The 26,688-nt window shown below is 44.7% G+C and overlaps 1 protein-coding gene across 1 annotated transcript in view; it reads left to right on the forward strand.

Annotated features, from left to right (window-relative positions):
* The window catches only part of arb2a (ARB2 cotranscriptional regulator A), a 136,358-nt gene that overhangs the window by 28,820 nt on the left and 80,850 nt on the right, over positions 1-26,688 (forward strand). The window contains exon 7 of the mRNA XM_084552186.1: positions 25,906-26,124. Within this exon, the coding sequence (XP_084408312.1) occupies positions 25,906-26,124 (219 nt within the window). The remainder of the gene's footprint in view (positions 1-25,905; positions 26,125-26,688) is intronic.

Raw genomic sequence — 26,688 nt, forward strand, 5'->3', positions numbered from 1 at the left:
ATTCGTTATTTAGAGGCTGCGTTTCGGTGCCCCATTCACTCCCACTGTATGGACATACGCGACGCTCTGCTGGATCTAAAGATCTTCCAAACGACTCCAAATGACACCAAAGTTATATGGGTGAGTGAACGATCGTATTTTATGCCAGAAATAAGGTCCAGGTTGTAAAAAACAGTAGTTCCCCTTCAATAGTTTTCTTTAGTGAAAGGTAAAGCTTGCCGTCACGTTCCATCTTTTCTCAAAGATTGATCAAATGTACCGTCTGTGCATGAATACACTCCTCTGCTGACTCAGTGTAAATTCTGTGTGGAAAATGTCGCTGAAAGTCTTACCCAAACCAAAATCTGTTTCTATAAGATCTTTTTCTCTGGTTACTACAGATCTACAATCTGGTGCTACAATTCTTCATGGGCCAGAGTGTGTAAGACAACTACCAGCTCCTCAGGATTGCCTTTCCCTGTTCCCAACTTGCCGTCCATACACTCGCATTTGTCCGTAAAATTGAAGCAGATTTGTCATTTTGTAATACGTTTTCTTATGTCCCATGACCTGAGAAGAGGATATAAATGTGAGTGTAGGTGTGTGTGTGTTTGTGCGTTTGTGCGTAGGTACTGTATATCATGTCCTTCACTTACTTGATGAAAGTCTACCACTCCTGTCCTCATATGTTTCTCCCTCCCTTCCACTCCTCTGGATCCATCTTAAGAGGATGGTGGCTGCATCCTCGTCTTCCAGAGTTATTCTGTTTTTCTCACTGTTCAGAGTGCCGGCGTGGCCCTGCAGCTCTCTGTTCATATTGACCTTGTTCAGACAAAGACCTTCCCTTTCCCTCTTGAGTCTTTCTTCCTCTTTCTATTCTTTCTTCTGTTTCTAAGGTTCCTATTCCTGTTCATCACTAAGGCTGGCTCTGTGGCGGTTTTATCCAAACTGCAGAAAAGTAGCCCTTGGAGTCAGTCTCTTTGGCCTTTGACGGATCAGGATGGCAGTGTGTGACCGTGGAGGATTGGGCTGTTTCTGCATTCTGCTTGGTGTTTCCGTCTCGTTTTCTGTCTCTCTGCCCCCTCTCGCCGCGTCTCCCTTCCTCCAATTTTTCTTTGCTGTGCGTCTAAATTAAACATTTGTTAAACTGCTGAGCACCAGCGACCATGGGCAGTGATAAAGAAGTAACATTACAGTAACAGTAACATGACACGGTGCCGTACAACCCCAGGGAATGTCAAGAGAGAAAGGCGCCATAATCCATTTTAATTTCACTGATATGATTGTACTGAGAGGGAGAGAGGGAGAGAGAGAGAGAGGCAGTGATTGGCAGACTTAGAGAGAGAAGGAGTGAGAGAAGGGAGAGGGAGAGAAGTGAGATGTCTCAGGCCAGAGTCTGTACTCTTGCTGACTGCAATGTCTTGTGGTGACCTAGTTGCAACCTCTTTGAAGTCCACAGGCTGATCTCCCCTCTGAAGGCTGCCGAGGAGATCTGCTGCAAACGGCTTCATTAGACAAGGATAGAAAAAAAAAAGCAAGAGGTGAATCAAATTCTCTGGATTTTAAACTTGCTCTTTATCCACAAGCAGATACATGTACAAGTGTGTAAGTGTTGTATGTAAGATTGTAAAAGTTTTCAGTCGCGTGTGTGTGATTGCGTGTTTTAGAACATGTTTTGGCTCTGGCGACTCCGCTGTGAGCTCTGTGCGGTTTGCGTGTGCGCATGCATGTGCTGCATGTAGCAGATACTCCTTTTGGAACGTGTAGCTGTAATGTCAGGCCAAACACAGCCTTTATCCTTTAGCCTACCACATTAGGAGACAGTGGTGCATTGTCAAGAGAGCTGACCTAGAATAGTCCAATCACTCTACATTCAGCCCCCTGTCTGCCCTCTCCAGTGATCACCACGCTGCCAGTGCCGCAGTCTATATTGTGCGCGTATGTATGTGCATTCGTGTGTGCGCGTGTGCGTGACCCAGTTCAGTCACTGGTGTTGCCAGGCCTGCCCCTGGTGAGGGCATGGATGTTGGGGCACAAACCCCTCAGATGTGTGTGTTCTGTTCAAGCACAGCTGTGGATTTCTTGTATCGTCTGTGGTTGCGGAAATGTAGCAAAACTAATTATAATTACGTAACTTAATTTCCACATTATCCGACTGGATTATCGGCTCGTCTGCTGAAAGCACCCCTTTTTCTGTCTGTACGTTTCTCGCTGCCACTGTTAACTTTATTAAAGTTTGTGTGCACCAGTGATGGTGTCTGTCCACCACGTGTTTGAGCAAATACACACAGGTGTGTACACACACAGGTGTTTGGGTGGGAGTTCATGGACACACACGCGGGCGCGCATACTACACGCACGCTGTACGACATGGCCGCTCAGTGAACTCTCTCAATTATCCAGAGCCTTTCTCCTGCACCCTTCCATCCCTTCCATCCCTGCATCTTCCCACCTGCTCCCCATTGAGAGCCTGTGTGTGCAGACACACTCTGCTGGGGGCATGCTTAACCTTTTTCCCGCTGCACAACACAAGGAGACGGAGACACACATGCTCTTCTTCAAGTTGGGCTTCAATTAAAAAATCCACTTCACTTTTTACCCCCCCCTTCCTTTCTCCTTTCCTTTTTTCTTTCATTCCCTTCCTTTGCCTTCTTTTTGAAGTTAGCCTGGGGCCTCGCAGAGCCTCATCAACCCTTTGCCTTGGCTAGATTGCATACAGGTACCCTCTGTGGCTATTTCAAATGACTTAATTAGCTTCTGAGTGCAGTGGGTTGGTAGAAGCTTTCTCTCTCTCCCTGTCCCTCCCTCTCTCTGTCTGTCTCTGTCTTCAGAGAGGGAGAAAATGATTGAGCCCATGTGACACGTTTAGTGCCTTGCCGTGTGGTTTCACTTTCTAGGTCATGCTCTGGCTGTGAAGCTGCCTGCCTATTACCTTGTAGAATAAGATGACACACGCAAGCGAGTGCATCTGTGCACACGCACCTCTAAATACATGCACAAACATACGAGCCTCAGTCCGCACTTAGTTTGTCACTCTGCAATCTTTAGCTTTAGGCTGCATCCACCCATTGTCATTTGTAAATGATCTACTTTTCAGTTATGCAATATTTATTAATCCCACAGCCCGATTGCGTGCGCGCCAGACAAGTGAAGAATTTGGTTGCTGTTTGCTTAGCTGGTTTGGCACATGTTTGTTTGTTTGTTTTGGAGACTCAGACACAATGCAACCCTGTTTTGTTGTGCTGCGTCCCCAGGCTTGAATTCCCATACACACAAGTGATCAAGGTGTGTGCTTCTCTTCAGTTTGTCTCTGCATCTGTGTTTTTTTTTTGACAACAACGTCAAGGGCATGCCCCACTGCAGCACAAAAAAACTCCATGTTCCCGAATCCGTCACAGTCCTGGTGTCACACGTGCGCCGCACATACATTACACATGGGTAATGCACAGACACATAAAAACAGAGTAGGACGTCTTTTCGGCACTTCTTCCTTGGGACATTAAGAAAACAGGAACATGTAGGATGATGCCACCTTTGTTGCCTTCTTGCTATTCAATGCATTAATCTGTCAGACTGTAAACAGCAATGCAAGTGATAGTAGTCTAGTCAAATGTCAGTTGCATGAAGAATCACGATGTTAGAAGTTTTGTCAGTCTAATGGTCCGTTCCTCTTTTGGCACTGCCGCCTGTCAAGGTCTCGAAAAGTTGTGGGGCTTCTCCATAAAGCTTTATTGTAATGAAGTGCCTGGCGAAAAGATATGACCACAAGGATGTGATCAGTGATGGTCATCAATGACTAAATGAGTTCTCCCGCACCTCAGGGTGGGAACACGATCTCAGGGGGTTTAAGAGAGCAATGTGCCTGTTAACTTCTGGCTCTCTGGTCTAGCTATAGTTTGCTGGCTAGCTTGAGGCGTGTGTTAAAAACCTGGGCCTGCTAAATTAAGTTTGGCCGTGTGCGCAGCCTGTGGCACCGCGCGCACACATGCATACACAAGAGCGAGCGAGCACGCAGCCGCTTCAAGTCAGGCATTCATCCATACTGGTGCGCGCACACGGGCGCACACACATCCACTCTCCCATTACCCAGTCTTAATTGGCTGCTTTCCGTCGTTCCCTCTTCCTCTCTTTCTCTCTCTCTCTCTCTCGCTCTCTTGGATAGGCCCACAGGCCTGTTGGTCCTCTGGCACACAGCAGCAGAGTTTGGGCATGTGAGCAGGTCTGGGGGCATGGAAGAAATTGGAGAGAGCGCAGCAATACAGATGGATGCTTGGATGAGCTTTAGAGCTCGACTGGTAGATGAGAGAAGGTAACTTGTGGCCGCTCCTCAACACGTAGCGGTATTTCACACTAAATATTTTGAGAATATTAGGAAATATTACTGTGTTTTCACCGGCTCACATTCCAGCCACTTGTTATAGCCACCGTCAAAAAGTAGAGGAGAAGATGCCTCTCTGCTTTTTCACTAGCTGAGGAGTTGTCATGTGCTGTCAGCCAGCTTGTTCTCCATGTGCCTGTCACTGCAGTGGATAGGAGCTCTGGGTCCCAGCATCCTGCCAATTGGTGAACTGTGTGTGATTATGTGGGAGGCTGTGTGTGTGTGTGTGCGCGCATGTTGCCCTCAGAGCACTTTGTTGATTCTGCTCTGCAGTGTCAGTGACACATTGAGCGGGTTCGGTGGGAGTCCCCTGGTTTCCCTCGTGCTGTGTTTACTCCATCTGTTTACTCCCCAAAAACACTCTCAAATCTATTACCCCTCTCTCTCTCTCTCTCCCTCTCTTCTTCCCCCTCTCTCTCTCTCCCTCGCCCTCTCTATTTTTCACTCTCTGCCGATCTCTCTTATTTACTCCTGACTTCTCTTGACTTGTCGTTTCAAATCAGCAGTTGTGTGGTAGTCAGGTGGCGTGCCTGTCGACAGCCAGCGCTCGTCTTTCGCTCAGCAGGAGGTGGGATTGAGTTTCTCTCTCAGCCATCCAGCCAGCCATCTTTTCGCTTGAAAGGCGGGATCACATTCCTTTCTTGGTTGGATATTTCAAGTCTGTGTTCTTGATTACTAGAATGGATGAATGGAAGACTGGGGGAAATGAAATGACGTCACGCGCACACGAGAAGTTATATAACTTTTATTTATTTGTGCTTCAATGATCCATCATGGGGGAATGCTTGCTCTGGATTTAATCTATCCATCTGTTCACACAGCAGCTTGTACATTCAGAGCAGTGGGCTGCAAGTTTAGGTACTCACTCAAGACACCTTAGCTATGGACATAGAGGGATATGAACCTGTTACCTTACAGCCCCAAAGCTGCTTCTATACCACAGCTAGCCCCATAGTTGTAAGGCTGCCAACGACAGTTTTTAATTAATCAATAATCAGTATCAATACAAGACGCGTACATTGCATTTTGATACTATAAAGGATAACATTGTTTCAGAGCCCACGGTCGTATCTTCAGATATTTTCCAACAGTCCAAGGTGGTGACATGGGCTTGGATTCAGCACAATTAAAACTGCAGCGTGTTTGAATCTGGTCCCACGATGGCACAGGTATTCAATTAATAAATGATATCAAGAGGAATATTTAAACGGTTTGCTGTTACCAAATCTTTGAAATAAGAGCAAAATTCACATAGTATAAAATGTGTCTCAGAATTGTGAAATAATCATTGACTTTTCTTTTCCACACAACATCGCCAGTGAAACAACTTCATTAAACTGTGTGCTCATTATGCAACCTGTGGTACGGTTTTTATAATGCCAGGCCTGAGTGCGTGCGTGTGTGTGTGTGATGGTATGATATGATAGTTTACATACCCAATGCCAAGGGCACCACCAAGGGCTCATGAATGCGAGATGAAAAGAAGTAGAAGTGGAGCGGGGGAAGAAGAGAGGGATATTTCTCTTTTTTCTCATCCCTGTGACCGGCTAATTAGCCTGCTACACTACCAATCCTCAGCTGCAGGGACAGGGTTCAATAGTTCACCTCTCTACCACTGAGCTACAATGGTGGTAAACCTGGATTACCTGCTCTACCGGCTACTGAACCCCAGTATTACAAGTACCCGTCTTGTTCAGCAACCTGGAAATCAAATCAGTCCAAAGAGCCGGCCAGGTGGATTTACATGAAAGCTGTTGTGCTGGGAAGACGGTTCCTTTCTCCGTGATCTCGGCATACAAGAAGTTTGAGCGGGCCCGCAGACATAAGTGCACCTAGCAGTGCTTTCAGAATGAACGACAACCAAAGATTTGTTAATGGGATCAAATTTATGACTACTGTCAGTTACAATGACATGTTTTAAAAGCTTTGTCCTAGATGTGTCAGCTACGCCTGTGAAAGATTAAAGGCTACGGATGATATGGACCATCAATCAGTTTTTGTTGTGACGAACTGAAGCATCGGATATTAGCTCTCATCTTGGTATTTGATATTTCAGGCATGGCCATTGGTTGAAATTGGCTATAGATCTTATTAATATATTCACATATGAAGCATTGAACAAACCCCCAGGTTTTTTTTTTGGTTTTTTTTAGCTTGCTTCAAAAAGACAAAATACAAATCTGACTGAGTAAGTGTTTTATATTAATACAGTCGCTTTGTTTTTTCTTGTGCAAGAGAACAACATTCATTGTAAAACACTGAATTATACTGTATACAGCACATACACCTGAAGTTTATCTGAAGGCTATTACTGAGTAATATGTAGAGCAGTAAAGAATTCAGTAGAATACTATGGAAAATGGCTTATAGGCATAAGTCTGCATATGCACACATACATACCGGCACACCTACACCATATAGTATATGCAATATGTATTCTTACATATTAATCCACAGAGTAGAAAGAAGAAGCAATACTTAAGATATGTAAGATAAATCTGAGTGAATTAGAATACATCAGCAATAGAAGACAACTCATTCTATTCCTTTTTCCGCAACAATAATCAGTTATTAGTCTGGTAATTACAGCACACATGAAAGAAAATGAAAAAGTGAACCTTTGTGGAAAAAATGGTTAAGATATTTATTTATTTTTCAGAATAGGGCAATGAAAATGTGTGATCTACTTATTAACTCTAACCTTCAACTTTTGTTTCTTTTGTATTCATGTTTTTTTTTGTCTTATCTTCTTTTATTTGTGTAAGAGACTTCCTTGGTTGTGTGCCATTTATGCCAGTGCTATCTTCCCGCTGCTGGCATAGCGGAGAATAGCAGAGTAGAGGCTTGAATTTGGCTAATGAAGTTGTCAGAGGCGTGTAGCACCGAGGCTGATGGGAGGGCCTGCCGGGCAGCCAATAGTGAGGCTGCGGCTGTGATCAGCCGAGCATGATGGGAGACCACCCTGCGCAGCGAGTGCTGAGGCCCGGCACAGCCCCCCAGATCAAAGAGCTGGCCCTCTAAAACACCAGCAGTTACAGAGATGCTGCAGCGTACCGCGCGCGCACACACACGCGGCGATTTGTGTGCACAGATTCACGGACTTAAACTGACACCTGGATGATGCGCGCAAACAGAACGGAATAAACATAATGACAACGCCTTCCACTACGTACAAATGTGCAGCTGTACATGTGCACACATACAAAATAAAACACAACACAGCGGCATGCACAGTCTCTCTGAAGAATTGTATTTGGATGAAATAAAGAGAATTAAAAAATATCTTAATCTTGTTTGGATAGCTGTAGCCTTTCATTCACTTCTTCAGCCCCTCGTGTGCTCTCTACCAGCAGTTATGTTTCCCCTCTTCCGAGTCCGTGCCTCTCTCTTCTCCTCATCCATATCACGTTTCTTCTCTTTGTTGCCCTTCTTTAGTTAAGATATCTCATTAATAACCACTTCTCTTGCCTGCCTCATGGTAGCCTCCAGTGTTAGCTTGCTGCTCGTTCTCTCGCCCCGCCGACTCTCTGTCTTTCCTCCCTTTCCACTCCTCTGCTCTCCTCTGCTCTGCCCAGGGTTCTTGTTTGAAATTCAAGAGTGGTGCAGTGAGACTGCAATAACCTACATACAGATCTCACTCCCTCATTCTTATTTGCTTTCTCTCATTATCTCTCCATCTGTTTTTGTCTCCACAGCAACATTTTTGACATGATTGATTGGCTGATTGATTGATTGAAGGATTGATCTGTATACATATACTGTAGAAGAATGTAAGTTGATATCTCCCTTAACAAACCTGTCAGTCTCACAGAACGGTGCACTTTTTCAAGTTTTGTTCTCTTATTTTTCTCGCTGCTACAAGAAGAAGAGGCTATGATTGACTTAATGTCAAATAGTTCTCCCTTTAACACTGATTAATTTAAAGTGCTGATGTGTTCTACCTCCACCTTGTTTCTCATTCCACACCATCCTGCTGCGTGCCTCTGTAGCTTTCCATGTGTGCGCATGGGACACTGGGGATGCAACTCCTGTATGTCCCGCTGACTTCTTGGTGAACTCCTCTCCCGCAGATTAAAATAAAGACAGGAAGAGGAGGAGGCCAGATGAGATGAACAAAGTTTTGTGTGAGTGTGTGTGTGTGTGTGCGTGTGAAACAGGGTGGCGGTGTCTGGGTGTTTGTTAGAGGGACGGGTGTGACAGTAAGTTCACGAATGCACATATGCGCTTGCGTCTGCGTGCGTGTGCGTAGTTTGTGTGAATTTCCTCGTGCTTTTACTTGTGTGTGTGGAAGTGGCATATGTTGGCAGTGGGTGGCAGTGCAGGAAAAGCAAGCTGGCTTGCTGGTGGGGAACCTGAGTCAGAGCAGTCAAGGAAAGAGAAAAAAAAATAAAAAATCCTGCCCTCCTTATGCTGTGCGTCGAAAACTGTGATGTTCATCATCCCCTTTTTAAAGAGCTCAAGTTGCCCGGTAATGACGGCATGGACATATCTTTTTGTTTTTCTCTCGTATAGTCTCAACTTTTGCTGGTGAGACGATTATATGACAATAATTTCCAAGTGTTATGGAGACCAGTACACTGTTTTTCCAGGTGTATGCTATTTATAATTAGCAGAGTGGAAAGTCACCACTGATTTAGTAGTTACCACAATTATTAAATGTCATATGGGTTCACAAATCTAAACTCCTACTTCCATATCTGTGTCTCTCTGGATGTGCATCCTGCAGCAACAGGATTAACCCTGATTAATCCAGAGTTAAAAGCCCTCTAGTATTACTTGAGGCAAGAGATGCCCATTCCCATGCCTGTATTTGTCTGTTTAATGCCCTAGAATTAATAATAAGTACTTCCACTGATGTAGCAAATTTAAATATTCATGCTCAACTTTGCAGCAGTATCCTCAAAGTTAGTCAAATTGGATAGTTAAAGGTTCAAAGCTGAGGGCAGCGTACGTTTTGTAGCCTGGGAGGTGCTGCAAAATGAGAACGAAAGAGAAATTATTGCTTGGCATGGATCTACACATAGGGTCAGAACATGGGTTCAAATGCCGCAGTGCTAACTCTCAGAGGGAATTTTGTGTTTGTGGAGAAAAGAAAAAAAAAAAAGAGACCAGGAGGGAGGGAGAAGGGCAGCTATTATATTGATGGCACGCCACGCTTCTCTTCTCTGTCCTGAATAATCATGATCCTTAGCTGATGGGATGCTGCTTCAAAAAGATGAGAGTATGCATGAACTGTGGATGAACTGGAACCTTCATATGAACCAGAGTGGAAGCCCAGCCCGCCAGCTATCCCTGTTCCTCGACTGGGTAATCCCAAAATCAGACTGATGCTGATATCACTGAAAGGAAGAGTGCGTCTGTGTGTTGGTGATCTTACACGCATGTGCAAGTGTGACCTTATTGGTTTGATGTTAATTAAACAAACGTGTCAGTGTTTGATGCAGGTGTAGGGTAGAAAGAAAGAAAGAAAAAGAGAGAGAATGAGAGAGAGATCTGGTCTGGCTGGTCTGGCAGGTGAGCAGACGTTTGCTCCAGGCTGCTATGCTACCTTTTGATAGAACAGGCTTTGTGGAACAGAAATGATTTTCCTCTTTATTCCTCTCTCCACCTCTCCCTCCTTCCCTCTCTAAAACTGTCACTGTCTTTATGTAATCTCTTTAGGTCTTTTATCATTTTCCTGCCTCAGCTCTTGCCTTTCTTATGCTTGTGTTTTTCTCAGTGATTTTCAAACTTGAGCGACCGATCCTAGGACAGATGTGTGAAGAGCAGAGACTGTTGTACCGGATCAGTCAGATAGGTGGCAGTATACTGTCAGGCTAGATCACCGCTGTCTCCCTCTCCCTTTTGGTTGCAGCTCGTCCGTCTGTCTGTCTTTCTATCCGTCTATCTGACTATAAATATCTATAACGGTTTGACTTCCCAGCTTCTTGGTCATCTTCTTCTTCATTATCACACTGTTTTTATCATTCATCCTCCCTCATCTCCATCTCCTTCCAGGCTATCTCTCAATATTTCCAGACTCCTCATCTCACCCTGCAGGTACTATCTGCTTAAATCCTAGAATGCAGAGATGCCAGGCACTTGTTAGCGTGGCTATTCATTCCCCTGTGTCCATGTATGGTCTATAAAAGAGCAGGCGGATAAGAAATTGTTGCTCCGCGTACGAACTGAGAGTGAGTACCGTCAACTTAGAAAGGATGTGAACCGATAAATGCAGACACACACACACACACACACACTGTTTGCCCAGATCAATGCCGTGGCTCAGAGGGACTAGAAGGAGATCAGGCACTGAGAGCCTATGGAAATAGATGGCTTTGTCACCGAAACACCCACCACTCCTCCCCAGAGACGCACTATTGTGGTCGCATCCTCAACTCTCAGACTTTCTTCTTCTCTTTTTTCGTCGTCCCGTTCTCTTACATCTGACGCACAAGCACAGACGCTGCTCTCCCTCCTTTCTCAACTGTCTTGTATTGTCCTTAAGCTAAGCTGCATTTTCTCTAAAAGTGTTTTTTTACCCTTCCTGTACAGTACTTTTACTTTTTGCTATTTATAAATGAATTTCCCTTGCACTAGTGTCAGTAAATGTCAAGTGGACAGGAATTGGGTCATACTAACTGCTGTTATCTGTCTGTCTGTGTCTGATATCCATCCACCCTTCAATTGAATGAACAAAATAACCAAAGTTCATCCACATTATTCTTACTCATGTTTCCGCCCAGTTTTATACAGTTTTTATACTGGACGCTGTCCCATGTGTCTTTGAACTTGTGTGTCTTTCTCAATTTGGTAATCTCAGTAAAACCAATGCAGAAATGCATCATAAGCAGATTATGAGTAATTGTAAGTGTGTATGTCTTTTGAAGGGAGGTAGCAATCAAGTGGCTGGGTTTTGATTTTGGCAGTGGCAGTTCAGAAATCAACACGGACACTCTCTCTATTACATTCCCTATCTTCAGGAAGATCTATGAGGGTGAGAGGACAGGTCACATGCAGCATCTTCTTATCTGCCACTGTGGTACCAGGCGGAGAGTACAGAACCTTGCAGTACATATATATGTTTGAACGCATTGCATCAGCATCAGCATCAGGACGTTGTGCTGGAGCCAGTCTTGTGTCCTAATTCTCCTCATCCCTCCCCCTCTTGTCCATCACCTCGTTCCCACACCTGAGAGTTGAGCGTCTGCCTTGCCCAAGCTGACCACATGTTTGCAGGGTCAGCCAGAGTAGCTGGGTGAGAGCCAGCCCGCTGAGAGCCAGGGCCAGGGCAGGCCCGCGTTTGGTTTGACCAACAGTGCGACCTGGAGTGTGGGCAGACTGAGATGGAGCTGGGGGTGGGACTGCAAAACTTGTATCCTGCAGATTAAAGTGATCCACCTCCCATACACACAGGATGGGCTTTTCAGCATACCACTAACCTGGCCGTGACTCCTTGAACTGGGGAAGTGTGTGCACAGTACAACGGGTGTGTGTGTGTGTGTGTGTGTGTGTCAGTAAGAGGCATGCACACTTTGTTTCTGATGGGTAATGGCAGGGTAAACTTTTCACCCCACTCTCTCATGTGATCCGACTAAAACTGCATTCCACAGAAAACGCATGCGCATTCCACCTGTGCGAATGTGTGTGTGTGTGTGTGTGTGTGTGTGTGTGTGTGTGTCTGTTTGTGTGGCTGGTGTGTGTTTCTGAGCTAATAGCAATAAGAGCGGTGGACTGTGGATTACATCTAGTTCAGACAATTATCTCTCCACCAGTCAATTCAAGGTCAGTTTTACAAACCCATTTACTTGCGAGCAAATATGCTTCAGTCAAGTGTGTCTGAATGAAAGCGCTGTTTCAAACATCTCCGTATGAGACGTTTTGTTATTGTTGGTTTTACGTGTAAACTTTTGGATTATGAATGCCTCTCTGTTTTATTAGTGATTGCTTATATCATGTGTACTTTTCTGGATGGAAGCAATGTGGTCGTGTTCTTTGAGTTAGTTGCTTTGCCTAATAACTCTTGCAAGTGAATGAGGCCTGATGTTGGGAGCATATTTAATAGGCAGTGCGCGTGCACGTGTCTGTGCTCAGTCTTTAGCAGTGTGCCACATCTCAAGCCCCTTATTCTTGGATAATTGTGCTGCAAGTCCTTAGCCTCCCCTTTAGCCTGAAAACCAAGCTCATTGCGGCCCCCAAAGAGCCCCCCCACACCGCAGAGAAAAAAATCCCAAGTTGTCCTTGTGCATAAAAGTAGATTCTACTCTCCAACACCTTTTCAAATTAATATTTGTGATGGGCGCCATTCTGCCAGCCCCAGTTTCTGTTCCCCGCCTTTGTTCCTGCGTTTGATGTAATGGAGGCAAGGACAAAGAGGAGAGCAGGCAGAGTGTGTGAAAATGGTAGTTAAGTGGGCTTAAGGGCTCCTTCAGTACCTACTGAAAGGCCTGGATCCTGAATAGGACCCTCGCACTGCTAAGCTGTAGTGCAGTAAACAAGACAGGTCCAGCACAAAGGTGCGTCTCAAATGAGCACAGACACCCTCCTCCTCTTTTTCCTCACCCTGTCTCACCCCAACCTCCCACCCGACTCTGACATCTGGCCAATCCCAAGATCTGTCTGAGTCCTCACTCATCCCCTCCCCTTTTATTCCCCCTTCATTTTTTGCTCTCCTTCATATCTTTTCTCTTGTTCTTTAGTGTTTCGCTGCTCTCTGTTCTGGTGTATGTGTGTTTGCGTTTTGTTGTACTGGTCCTGGCTGGACAGCTTGCTCCCCCTAGCCAGCCTTGTCCCCAGTGCTTGGGCGGTTCGGCTCTTTTGTTTAGTTAATTGCAATGAGTATAATGTACTAGTCTCTCGGAGGTCCACGAAAGACAATTAGACAATCCCAAGAATTTAATGAGACACCACCAGCCCCAATCCCCCATCCTCTGCTTTGAGAAACACCCTGCTCTCCGCTGGCACCGACTGTGATGTAGTGAGGAGGGGGTTGTGATGCAGGTCGCCTGTCTGTGTCTGTTTGTGTGTTTACCAGATTGTTGGTCTGCCCATCAGAGAAATCACCAGAGAGAAAAGACCCAGAGAGTTAAAATACAAAGAAAAAACAAACAAAAGTATTCTGTCTAGATTTGAATTCTAGATTTGTGTTGGACACTTCCAGCCCTAACTCTCAGCTGAGGGCTGGACAGGACAGACTTGCCAGGAATATCTTGGTAATTATTAAGAGAGATTATCCTGTTCAGCAAGAGAAGGGACAGAGCACTTGACAGTGTCATCCCCGAAAAGAAGAAGGATGGTTGGGGGCCCAGGGTGATGGACAAAACCCTGGGTGGCCTTTTAAGAACTTCTCCCTAGTCCTTTCTTTGAGTCTCTTGCTCTCTGTCTTTTTTTCTGTCTTTATTATTTCTCCCTTGGTGTTTCCTTTCTCTGTCTCTTTTTCTGTTATACATTCCATCATCAGTTCTCTGGATTGGATCATACCACGATAAAGGCAGCCTTAAGACAGAGGAAATATCCATAAGTGATTCATTATACCCCTCTTCACCTCAGGTTGAGATTAATTAATAATATCACCCTGCCATTGTGTGGTGCCAGTAATTCGCAACCTTAAAACCTACACTTGTACCGCTTCATGAAGGCAAGCGCATTTTTTTTCTTATATTCCCTTTGTTTTCCTCTTCTCTCCTCCGTTCTTTCTCTCGTTCTGTCATTCCTGTGCTTTTTTCTCCCTGGCTAATCATGGTGTTACAACAAAAGACGGGGCTCCATTATTGCATGTGTCCGTCCCAGAAGAAAGGAAATGAGAACGGGACAGAGGGTGGCCGTGGCCTGACACCGCACTATTAATCTTCCAGTAAAGCCTTGTCAGGCAGAAACGGACACAAATGGATCACTCCCATTAACTGGGAGAGTGTAGGTAAGGGCTTTAACAAGCGTTTACCAGAGTCCATTTTCTCACTAATGAAGAGGGGGAATACGCGACCTCCCAGCCAAACCTGCCAGACCGCACTTAAAGGTCTGGATGGAGGAGAAAAGGAGTGACGAAGAGGAGCCAGAAGAGGATAGAAGAAGAGAATATGTGAGCATGGATAAAAAAAAAAAAAGCTGTGCTCTCCGTGTTGACATGTTGTAACAAGCATGGGGAAAGGTTAAGGCTCAGGCCACCGTACTATCCACCCTCCATGGGTTGAGGGTGTTAAGCCTTCATTTCATTGTGCTAAATATAGTAGTTAATATTCTGAAATATGCATCTGTCCCATTCTTGTGCTAAATTGTTATGTAGTCCGACCCCGCTACCCTGCTAGCATAACAAGATGTGTTCAGTCACAGTCAATTCACACTTTGACCTGTGTTTTTTTTTTCAAACTTCTGCGATATTCACACCCAGTGGCACACAGTTGTTGCTTTCTTTGGCGCCGCAATCTTGGGAGAAAGACGTAGGGGCCACTACAGTATGTGTCATCTCATACTGTAAGGGATTTGCATTATGCGCTATGTTTTAAACATGTGTCTGACATCCTCTCGAGCTGTCACGTCCACGGACAGAGTCCTGTCCGCGCGGCCCTGAAACCTGCTGGCACTCTGGCATGGCTCTCTGGGAATTCTTAGTATCACAGCCGCGCTTCCAGCGGTGTGCACGCGTGTGCGGCTTTGTGTACATGTGTATTCGCGCGCTCACTGTGTGTGTATCTGTGTTACCAGGGGAGACTTGCACGTTGAATTTCTAATGCGCGATGTCCCCGCTCCCCTGACACAAGTTGGATGGGCAAGTGATGGTTTTTGAAAAGCCACATGATAATAAGAGATGTGCTGGAAATACATCAAGGATCAAGCTGTGGTGGCACGGTGTAATTCATCACCGCCCCTCCAGATGTCAAAGTGTTTTAGTTTTAAGTCGATGAACTTGCAAACTGATAATGAAATAATCACAGAATTCCACTAAATATGTGCCTCCAAATTCTTTATTTATTCACAGTTATTTACAATGCCCATGCACGGCTCCCTCCTCAGAACAGCCATGTGTGAAACCCTCTGGATGGATTAGTTGTCCATCAGATTGTTGTTAAGGCTGTGATATCACTAGATGAATGCATTTGGCTGTTGTTTTCCTCTGTGTCAAGCGGCTGTTAACAATAAGACCAGTTTCCTGACCACAGCCAGATCAGTGGAACTAGTGTCATTAAAGAGATAGCGGCACACGCTGACCCAAGTGATACCAGAGTGAGCAAAGAGAGGGAGAGGAAGCGAGGCACGGCCCAGCCCGTTTGTCTGTTATCAGTGCCTTTGTGTTCCACGGGCTCCCAGGGGAAACTACGAGACGAGAGGAAGACTTCACCTTCCTCCTCCCCGACGCCACTCCGCCCCGTCCTCCCTAGCACTCCCGCTCCGCGGCAACCATCCCCTTCCGCCCCCCCACACCCCAAACATTTTTAATTATATCTTCTCCCAAGTAGTGCGGCTCAGTAACCAAGGAGCTGACATTGATGCATGTGCTGATAAATCCGCAAACACTGGAAACAAGATTAACAAAGATTTTGAGGAAAGGGTGACAGCTAATTTTGCGCAATGGTCGGTGCCTCATTCAAGAGTGATGTTTTTGATAGAGCAAGCCACGCCTGAGAATTCATGCTTGACGCTGGGGAGGGGGACGCAAACATAGCACGATGAGTTCCGCGGCATTTGCACTTTTTAAATTGTTCCTTTTCTTTAATCTTTCCCTCTCTTCGTCAGGGATGGCTGTGCCAGTCTTTCATCATCCCTACTGAGCATGTTGTTCCTATGTGTCTTTGTTATTTAGTTGATTGTAGACTTAGAACTTCACATTTTGCCATGCACAGCATATCTCATATTACTGAGAAAACATACAATTGAATAATACTGAACTGTTAATAGACTGATAAGTTGCCGAGTTATGTCCACAGCAGTCCGTCTGTGGGCATTTATTCCTGTGTGAGTGTGTGTGCGTCTGCGTGTACCAGTCTAATCAGTGTGATCTAATCAGCAGTGTGTATTGTGGAGTCGGTGACATGCCACTCCAGGCCCGTGGTCCTGTCTCTGAACTGACTCTCAACCTACTGAGACACCGATACACACTCCTCTGAGAGAGATATCACTCTGCCTCATCACACACACACACACACACGCACGCACGCTAGGAAAGAGAACGAGATAACAATCATACTTCCACAGCTGATTCCCTATTTTCTCATCGAAGACGCCACACCACCCTACCTCCTTCTTTCCTCTTTCTTCTCTCTGCAGCCAATTTCAGGTCTATACAGTAGAAACATTTTGCAGATTTCTTTTGTTCTTTTTTCATGCCTCTTTCCCTTTTCCCTTTTTTTTCCCTCCACCTCTTCATGTGATGTCTCCCTTCTCAGAATCGCCTCCCCTGTCTTCATCTGTAGGCAGCTGACAGCTTCTTTTACTTTTCTTTGTCAATTTCTCCTTCTCTCTCTGTCTCTCCCTGGCTCTCTTTTTCATCTGCCCCCCCTCCATCTGCTTTCGCTTTTGTTTGCCTGGCCCCTCTCCCATCCCAACTTGATAATGAGGAATGCGGTGTGACCCTGACCTCCATCGGCCCTGCAACCACCTCCGACCTCTCCAGGTGACCCCCGGTCCCTGTTTTGACAGCTTGATTAATTACCCAGTGTTATGATTTATGAGAAAAGCTGTATGTAAAAATAATAGACAACAGGTGGTCTTAAAAAAAAAAAAAAAAAAAAAAAAAGTTGGAGATTTGAAAGGGCTTCTAGTGAGGATTGCGGTGGCGGTGGGGTTGAGGGTGGTCCGTGGGTGTGTGAGAAAGCGCTGAGGAGAAAGAGGATGTGTACGTTTTCTCTGGTTAATTGCTTTCAACCATCTCGAAGGCTACATCAGGTTAATAAGAAAATGTCCACTGCTCCATGCATGGCTTCCTTAGTTGCCACAGCATGGATTCCTCAGTGTGTATTCGAAGGGATGAAGGGGATTCCAACATACATGCGTACCTCCATGTGTGTGCTCTGGAGCATAAACCCGGCCATGTGGTAATGACACTATGGAAAATGTGCTGGAACACACAGACATACATGCGCACACACACACACACACACGCAGATATGCTATTCTCTGCCACCTCTTTTCTAGGTTACATGCTGTGAAAATAAGCAGAGTAAATGGCAAGACAGACCAGCCATAGTGTTTACCCTTCACACTTCAAACACAGCTTGTGATTGGCTGTGGCGACCTCCCCTGACTCATGGACCTGTGGTGCAGCTCCACTTAGAGAGAGGTCAGACTCTCGGATGGTTGGAGTGTGTGTCAACGTGGTTGCGGGTCTGTGTGCTAACACCCTGGCCTTCGGGTTTACTGCTGATTGTGGACAATCTCCCTGCGTACAATATCAGCGCAGACAGAAATGAATATATGACACATATAAGAAAGCAAATCTCATCTCATGAAAGGTCACGCTTAACATGAAATATCACACACACCTCACACGGCGGTCAGCGACATTGACAGGTTCTCTCTGTGCCTGTCCCTCTTAGGTCACAATAACAGGGCAGGGGTGAAGGGACTCCTCTTTGACCTTTGGCCCGTCGAGGTCATAGTGGTCCTGTGATGTTCAGTAAGATTAATATGCTAGGCGCAACAGCATAGGCTCATTATTCACCAAGGCGCTGCAGATTATTGGAAGATAACGTAACCATATACATAAATGTACTCGTAATAATACATGCTACGCAGCAAGCTCTAATGTGAAGTTATTTCTATTTTAAGAGACAGATGCACTGTAATAGTTTTTCTTTCCAATTTCCCATAGCATTCACACGTGTGCTTGTGTATTATTTCGCCGCACAGTGATGGGTTTATGCCTAGGTGACTGTATGTGCGTGCGTGCTGCGTTACATGTGACACATATGCCTGCAGTTTTTAGATTAGTCCTGCCGTTGACCCCCGATGGCTCACTCTGTACATATGGCCAAGCGTCTTGCACCCACCGTGTGTGTTGGTGTATCAGCGCGCTAACTACCTGTCCAGATGGTGAAGTGGAAGCGTTCATCGGCAGCGCTCATTTTAAGAATTCACGTGCTGGTGGAGTTTCCTTACACCCACCTGTGTGTCGCTGCAAAAGGCTTTTAGTCTTATTCGGAAATTATCTTCTTCATAGTAGCGAGATACATTTTCATAAATTTCTTTATTATAGTCATCTTTAATTAGCATTTTTATTCCTTTCTCACTAGGTGCATTGATGTCATGCTTTTGTTTTTCCACCTTCCGCGCACGGTTATTAGTGGCCTTCAGGACAGCGTTGCTCCAGGGACGCCTCCACTCCTCCCGTCTTCCCTCTTGTTGTAGCTCCTCTGCCCCTTCCCTCTCTGCTCACCTCTCCCCCTGATTTATACATTAAATAGTTAGGCGGGAGGATAGGGAGGCACCTATCATTCCATGATCTATATCTCTCTGTGCCCTCATTAAAAATACATGTGTATGCTTAGGGGAGACAATATAGAATATATAAATCAAAATGCTAACGGCATCAGAGTAAGCCTGCTGTATTTATTTCCCCATAGCTTTCCTTCCATGGGCTGAGGACTTTCCTCCTTACTGTATTTCACTTTCTGCGGTAGCTGCAAGTCCGATGCTGTAAAATAAAATATAATGGAAATGCTGGTATTTGTCATGCAGTTAATTTGAGAATCAGCAACAGTGCATTAACATTTCATTATTAGGGGAAATTGTCTTTGAAGCTTGTGCAATTGTTAAAAGATGTCAATGTAAAAACATATATATATAATCAAGCTTTGGAGTCGATACACATCTAGTGATGCAGCTCAAAAAGCAGCTAGTGTGTGTCTTTGCCAATGGCACGCTCCTCTGTAAAAAAAAAAAAGAAAAAAAAGAAAAAAGACAGAGGGGAAAAAAGTTGACAAATGACTTGTGTAACATTTACTTGCACAATCGATAGCTCTGACAATTTCCACCTGGACGGTGATTAATGCTACATCCACCCCCAATCTAGCAGCCCCCAACTCTCCACCTCCCTCTGCGTGTGTCGTGCTGAGAGCAGATGAAACAGGCCTCCGAACTCCATGTGTGTGTGTGGGTGTGTGTGTCAGCGTGTGCGTGTGCGTTTTATGTGACAATGTCTGTCTAGACGCTCAGATGCTTGAGCAACCATTGAGCACGGGTAGTGGCTGAACAAATTCACAGACCTTAAGTAAGGTAAATAACTGACACATTTACCGGCTTTGGCATTTCACCGAGTGAGTTACTCAACAATGTCTGTGTGTTTTTTAAGTCTATCCTTTTCACGGAGGTGCTGAAAATAGTCAGGTCGGGAGGAGTGAGACAAGGAAGAGAGAAACAGAAAGCGAAACAGAGGGAAAGAAATGTAAATGCGAGCATGAAAAGAAGCTGAGGCATGAGGGATCAGAAGCTGTACTATTCTCTTCACTTCCTCCACCCCACTGCTCCACTTTGAACTCATTTATAAATATTCAACTCCACATACAAACAATATCCAAATGAGCCCAGACATCCAAGCCAAGGTTAAAATCTCTTCTGCTTATTACAGACGCAACTACTTGACTAGCTGGAAAGGTTAGCTTCTTATTCTGACCGAAACTATTTGTGCTCATTAAGATGATCATCACCACGGAGTTATTTACTTTGGCCAAATTAGTCTACGACTACATTAGCAAACACGAAGGAGAGAGTCTTTGAACTTGATGTGAAACGTTAAAATTCAGAGAAAATTAAATGTGTACTCTGTACGAAAGAAGAAATGCATGATTTGTTCAAAATTAACTCGGAGGGCAGATGGTGAGAAGAAGCTCCACTTCGTCTTACCTTTCCCTTGTAAACATTTGAATTGGCTTTTTTGTTGATTGCTTAAATATACAGGAATGACAGAAACAAAGCAAGTGGAGGGCAGGTATCTCATGCATACGTATTGTAATTAATAGCAATGTATGCGACGTATTGTTATTCAATTTTTACTGTCATACTTTTCTTTTTTTAAAAACTGTAATATAATAATATTTAGTACCAACTTGGTGTCCACTGTTAGCTCTTGTATGGCCCGCTGGCTATCGCTAGTTATCAAGTGGGTGATTGATTTTGGCTGACAGGCTGATGACAATCCCGTCTCATCCCCTCTCACATCAGCTCTAAGATCCACACGTCTTTTCTTAGCCCCTGTGGTACGGTGAGTACTCTCCCAGCCTTCTGCTCTCTGAGAAACGTAGCCGTGTGTTTGGTGGGTATGGGGGGTCTCAGACTGGTGCTGTGTTAAAATGAGAAAGGGGGCACCGTGACTTAATCTGACAGTACTGTGCGAAGTGTGTGGTATCTCGGCCTCAGGGAGAGGGGGAGTGGAAAAAGAGAGAGAGAGAGAGGTAAAAAAAAAATAGCAAGAAAAAAGAGGGGGAATCCAGTGGATAAAGGGGCCCTGCATGCAAAGCTAGCTCACATAGAGGCTGAGACGGACAAGGTCACACAGAGCAGGGTGGCCCTGACAGAGAGGGAGAGTGAACGACAGAGTGTACCTGTCATTAAAGTATTTACCTTCTCTCTCAGCTCCTGGATTAGATAGGAACGGTTTGTATATTTTCTGCCTTCCCTCTCCTCGTAAACATTTTTTTTTTACTTGTACTTGCGCTTCACTTCTCTAGTAACTGTAATGCAAATTTATTGTGACGCCAAAGGTTTGCTCCAACTTAGCTTCTTTCTCTCCGTCAGCCATTGTGCGCACATCTCAAACCCGACCGTGGCCTGCAGACATCCCTCCCCTCGTCCTCCTCTTATTGGATATGCCATGCTGGTTGACCCGTTCCCTCTTGTCAGTCAAGCCTGAGCAGCGAATAGGAAGCTGCATGTTGCTGAGACAAGGAAGTGAAGCGAATGCCGCTGAGAGAAGGGAATACTAACACCCTGATGCGGACGGAGACCGAAACGAGCTCTCCGAGAGTCAATTTCAGTCAACACCTATAGACTGCACGCTAATTCTTGAGATGTTGGATGCATGCACGCGTATACATAAATGCATTAGAATACAAGTGCAAAGGGGGAGGAAGAGCATTTACGTACTCCCGTTCCACAAACAATGCACATACAATGCATACAACCTCCAATTCACGCAACCACACCATCCACTTTCCTCCCTGCATACACCCGTGACCGCTATCAGCCATGCTTTGTACCTGTCAAGTGCTGTCCTTTTCCTTGTGCCCAAAGCCCTGCTCACTACATGAGAGCTCTCACATCAAAGCTTCGCGGAGCTCCACAAGCACAGATGAAACACCCTCTCATTCCAGCCGCCTCTGTCCCCGCTCCTGCACATTAGACACATTTCATTTCATTACAACGCCACTGGAAAAATAGAGGTGCTGCTGTCTTAAAGGGACACCTTATTTACTCTTGCTCGCACTTGTGTACTCACTCACTTGCGAACACACACACACACACATACATAAAGCTATCCGCTTTCTTTTCAAATAATCTGAGTAGATGGGAAAAGTTCTAGTGGATACCAGAAGAAGACAGCAGTAGTATTTGTCCAGAGTATATTAATATCATGAGGGAGTGTTGCATAATTCATCACTTAATATAATGATATTCATATAAAAATGTATAGATGTTTTTTTCATGTTTTTTTTAATTTTTTTTAATACCTTGTAGATAGAAGGAAAATTTTAGGTTTTTAAAATGCGTCAGAACACGGAGATGTCGGAGTACGGGTTTCACCGTGAGGATGAGACAAGCCCCGGTTTCCGTAGCAGCGGCAGCCTTTGTTGTGCTATCTGGTGCGGGACAGGCCGACAAAGGAGAGCTAAGGAGCGTCCAGAGCGGGGGGTGATGGGGGTCGGGGTGACCCTCTTGACCGCTGGCCCCAGGGCGCGGACTCAGTGTGGTGGTGGCACAGGGGCACACAACAGGGCATGGGAAGAGACTTAGCCTGTATACCAGAGCAGAAAGACAAGACTGACCTAACGCTAGAGGACTGTGTGTGTCTATACTATCTCAGACAGTGTGTGTGTAGGACAAAGGCAGTGACCCAGTGTTAGCAATGTGTGTGAGAGATTTAGTCCGTATAAAAAGCAGGGTGACCCAAAGTTTGCAATGTGCATTTGTGTAAGATTCACACTCTGACAGCACATCACAGCACAAAGATCAGATTTAGCTGATTTAACAAGAAGCACAAAGACCAAACGACCTGACTCTAGAAGGGTAAATGCTGGGGATACTTAGCTTTCCCAAACAATGCATGGATTTTGTTGATGAACATAAGCTTGGTGGGAGAAATTAGATCTGTGATATCTGCAAAATATACATTGAAATTTTGCTGTTTAATTTCTTTTAAAACATTTTTAGTTTTTACGTAGATCAGTTTGGGATAGCTAGTTAGCCAATAACCAGTTGTAGTAAGTTCTATATTTATTTATACTGTGTAAAAACAAATATGAAGAGATCTTTCCAGTCACTCACTCCTTACACCACCAGACTCAGAGTTGTATGTTTGCTTGATCGCAGGAAGTAACTGGACACAGAGAACAGTGTTGTCCTGACACCACCAAAGACCTCACAGTGTTCAAATGAATGATGGTTTCCGACATGGAGGTGAACTTGGCGGCCCTGCTCCTCCAGACTAAGTGCGCCAACGACACTGGTCGCCTTTGCAGCAATGTTCTTCCGGGTGACTGGACAGCTGAAAGGGTTAGCACTGTTAGGTTGGTTAGGTGTGTATGCCTCTCCAAAGGAAAGGCTATAGGCCACTAAGGTTTAGCATAAGGATGCTAAAGGCTAGGAACCGGGCCACTTGAGGTTAGCATTAGTGTGCTTAAGGTTGCCGAGGGCTATTGACCAGTGAGAGTTAGGGTAAGAGCACCAAAGACTAAACATGCTTGTAGGCCGTAGGGTTCACATTAGAACACGTGCACTGGTGTTGATAAACCATTAACTTTTGGCCTTGTGAACCAGGATTAGAGTAGAGGAGAAATGCACCGAAAGTGAAGGGATGATGTGACATTTAGGCAACTTTCTTGTAGAAAATGTGTGTTTTAATGTGTTAACGGCCATAAATTTGACTTTTACAAATCTCACATTTTATGTTCCAGTTGACATGCTCAGAAAGGCGATGATTCTTTATGTTTGTTTATTACTATGGTTCTAGTGAGTTGTGCATTGTACTGACAAGTGTTCAGAATATTTTGTCTACCCATTAACATCCATGCGATTGCACAGACGTTCCTTATAAAGTGCCCAGTGACTGTACTGTGTGTATATATAACTCAATAGTTTTGAATTATGGTGTTATTGCCACAGGCTCAACTGGTCTTGTCAGTTATTTTGTCAGGCTACCACCAGTGGGCAGTGGCACAAAGCTGGTGTGTGTCGGGCTACACTTCATCTCTCTGTCTCCTCTTCCTTCTTTATCTTTGTCTTATCATTTTACTATCCACCTAGATCTCAGTGTCTCCCTCTGTCTCTTCTGCTGTCTTCTACCCGCACCCGCTGCTATTTTTTTCATCTGGCAATTCCTCTGCCTGATTGTCTGCTCGTGTATCTCAACTTTTGTTTCTATGTGCAGATGTCTCTGTGATGATATATATAAAATCAGACTAAGAAATAGCCACATGAAACTATATGAACTCAACTTCCTTGAATTTTCATGCAAGCTATTGTGGACAGTTATTTTTTAAAGTTATAAATTACTTGCTTACCATTACCATTAGACTCTCTGTGCCTTGGAGTAAAATGCCAATTCAATCAACATGTAGATGCCAGAATGTAGCAAATAAAAAAATAAAATAAACGTAATGAGAATTTCTAAATGGATTTGTTGATTCAGCGTTGTTTAAAAGCTGATGTAACAGCGAGTAAGTTTAAATGCGTCATAAATACTTGAAAATATAATAATTAGCAATTTGATTGGTTTCTTCTTTCTTAATTTCTTTTTCCTTATCTCAATATTAAGTTTCGCATCAGAAATATCTATAGGAGCAGGAGAGCCCTGTCTCAATTTGAAACGATGTGGGAATAATTCCATAATCTGAAAAAGTGAGAAAGTGTCATTTTGCCGTAAGTGTCATTTTGCCATTGTCAACACACGGCAGGTGCTAAGGGAAAGGGTGTGTGGCAGGTTTGATGTCGATAGGCGCAGGAGGGACACACACACCCACACACACCCACTGCGTCAACGGAAGACAAGCACATTGTGTTAACACTTATTAAGGAAGAGAAGACGTGCCGCCTTGAGAAGCCAGTGTGTGTGATGGCGATTTGCAGAGGAAGCTGAGCGACGCTGCCTCTCTAAACTCCCTCCCACGTCTCCTAAAGGTCTTTTTGTCAGCACTGATATCTTGCGGACTCCTTGGTGTGTGTGTGTGTCTCTTTTGTGTGCGCTTGCAACGGCGCACAGCCATGAGTTCGAGTCTCGGGGTGTGTGTATGTGCACTCACAATGGGTGTCGTGTGTGAAAAGCACAACTAAAGTGAAACAGGAATCCATCTATTTCCTGCTTTAGTTTCAGAGTGCTTGGGACAATAAACACAGTTAATTAAAATGGCTTCAAAGTTGAAGAAGTCACAAGGCTACAAGAAAACTTCCTTTTCTCCACAATACACTTCCTGTCTGTCATTCTCTTTTATTATAACAACGTGGATTTCTTTTCTCCTACATTTCCCTACCTTTTTTTTCAGTATTTTTATTTCTAAATATAATTTTCATGCATTTCTTTTATTAAATTTAAAGGTGCTGTTTCATTAGACTTTTATATGTGTTGCCTCCTGCACAAGTTTGAAGTTTTATAGGCAAAAACACTTGCACATACGCTCCCATATGTACATATTCGGTGCTAGCTCTTTCACTGAGCAATGGTGGGATCGATTGGGTTTGATATTAAGTGACACATGGCCTTTGGAGTCACTAAATGCTACTCACTGACTGAAACCACCATCGCTGAATTCCAATCCCCCGGTTACTTCTCAGGCTTGTCCCTGCAGTGACACTCTCTCCTCTGTCTCTTTTACTGCCATTTCTTTCGCTCTGGATTTGCGTCTTTTCACCCATTCAAGTCTGTATCTGTGTCTATTAAGTAATGGCCTTGTTTGTTTAATGAACATCCTCCGCCGATCTCCTTCTTAAACACCGTGAACCACCTCCAGGCGCATTGTGCAGGATAATTTCTTTAACGCTTTCATGTGGAATTTAATACATATTTGACAAAGTTAGTAAAAGCTTTTTTCTCAAATTAAAAAAAAATAAAATAATGAAAAAGCATAATTCGAGTTCATATACAGGAAAACCTCCAAACATTTCTGGAAATTACAGTAAAGTAAAAAAAATCCAAATCTAACCCTTATACTTGTGTTGTGTAAAATTCTGACATAGAAATATAGATGTGTGTGTATATATATATATATATATGTGTACTGTATTGTTAATAAAAGTATATATAGTTATATATGAATGTAATGTAATATGTGAAATATCACAAACAATCAACAAATTAAGAAGAGTATCACATGATGCAGATGCTGTGACTCTAATACACGGATTAACAGTGTGTTTCATATCTGTTTCAGGACGGCTACGATGTGATGGTGCTTAACCCCAACGAGAACTACTTGGAAGTGGAAAAGCCAGCCAAGTCCTCTCCCCTGGCCTCCCCTTCGGAGCCCTCGGACGAACCCGCCGAAAAGAGGGAGCGCAAGGACGATAAAGAGAGCAAAAAGAAGCGAGAATTTTATGAGAAATACCGTAACCCGCAGAAAGAGACGGAGACCGAGCGGATTCCCATACGGGTGAGTCGGGGAAAGGAGGAGGGAAGGGATGAAGGGATGGAGAGGGGGAGGGAGGGAGGGAGGGGGAGACAGAAAAAGAAGGAAGTGTTTGGACAGCCGGGGCGGGAGGACAGAATGAGAGATGTTCATCAAAAACACGCCTGATGGGGGAGGAGGACGGAGTGACAGTTCCAGGGTTGTAGGAGGACGTAGGAGAAGAGACATAGGTGAGAAAATGGGAGGGAGGAATTTGGGCAAGTTTGGAAGAAACAAAAGAGGCACGAAGGTGCAAGGAGGGTGGGAGGTAGCTAGCTGAGGAAGCGAGGGAAGGATACGTTAGGTAACAAGGGATGAAGGAAGGATGGAAGGCAGAGGGAGAAAGAGAGGCTCTTGTGTGGTCAGCCTGTGTGTGAAGAGGTTGGCCGTGCTCCAGTCGCCTCTCAGTGAGCAAGTGTTAACCACATGGCTACCTCCCTCTCTCCCTCTTCCTCTCCCTCTTTCCCTCTCTTTTTTCTCTCTCTCTCTCTCTCTCTCTCTCTCTCTCTCTCTCTCTCTCTCACTCAGATGGTGGGCTGGTCAATGCAG

The sequence above is a fragment of the Chelon labrosus genome, assembly GCF_963514085.1.
Source record: "Chelon labrosus genome assembly, chromosome: 9".
Classification (NCBI taxonomy): domain Eukaryota; kingdom Metazoa; phylum Chordata; class Actinopteri; order Mugiliformes; family Mugilidae; genus Chelon; species Chelon labrosus.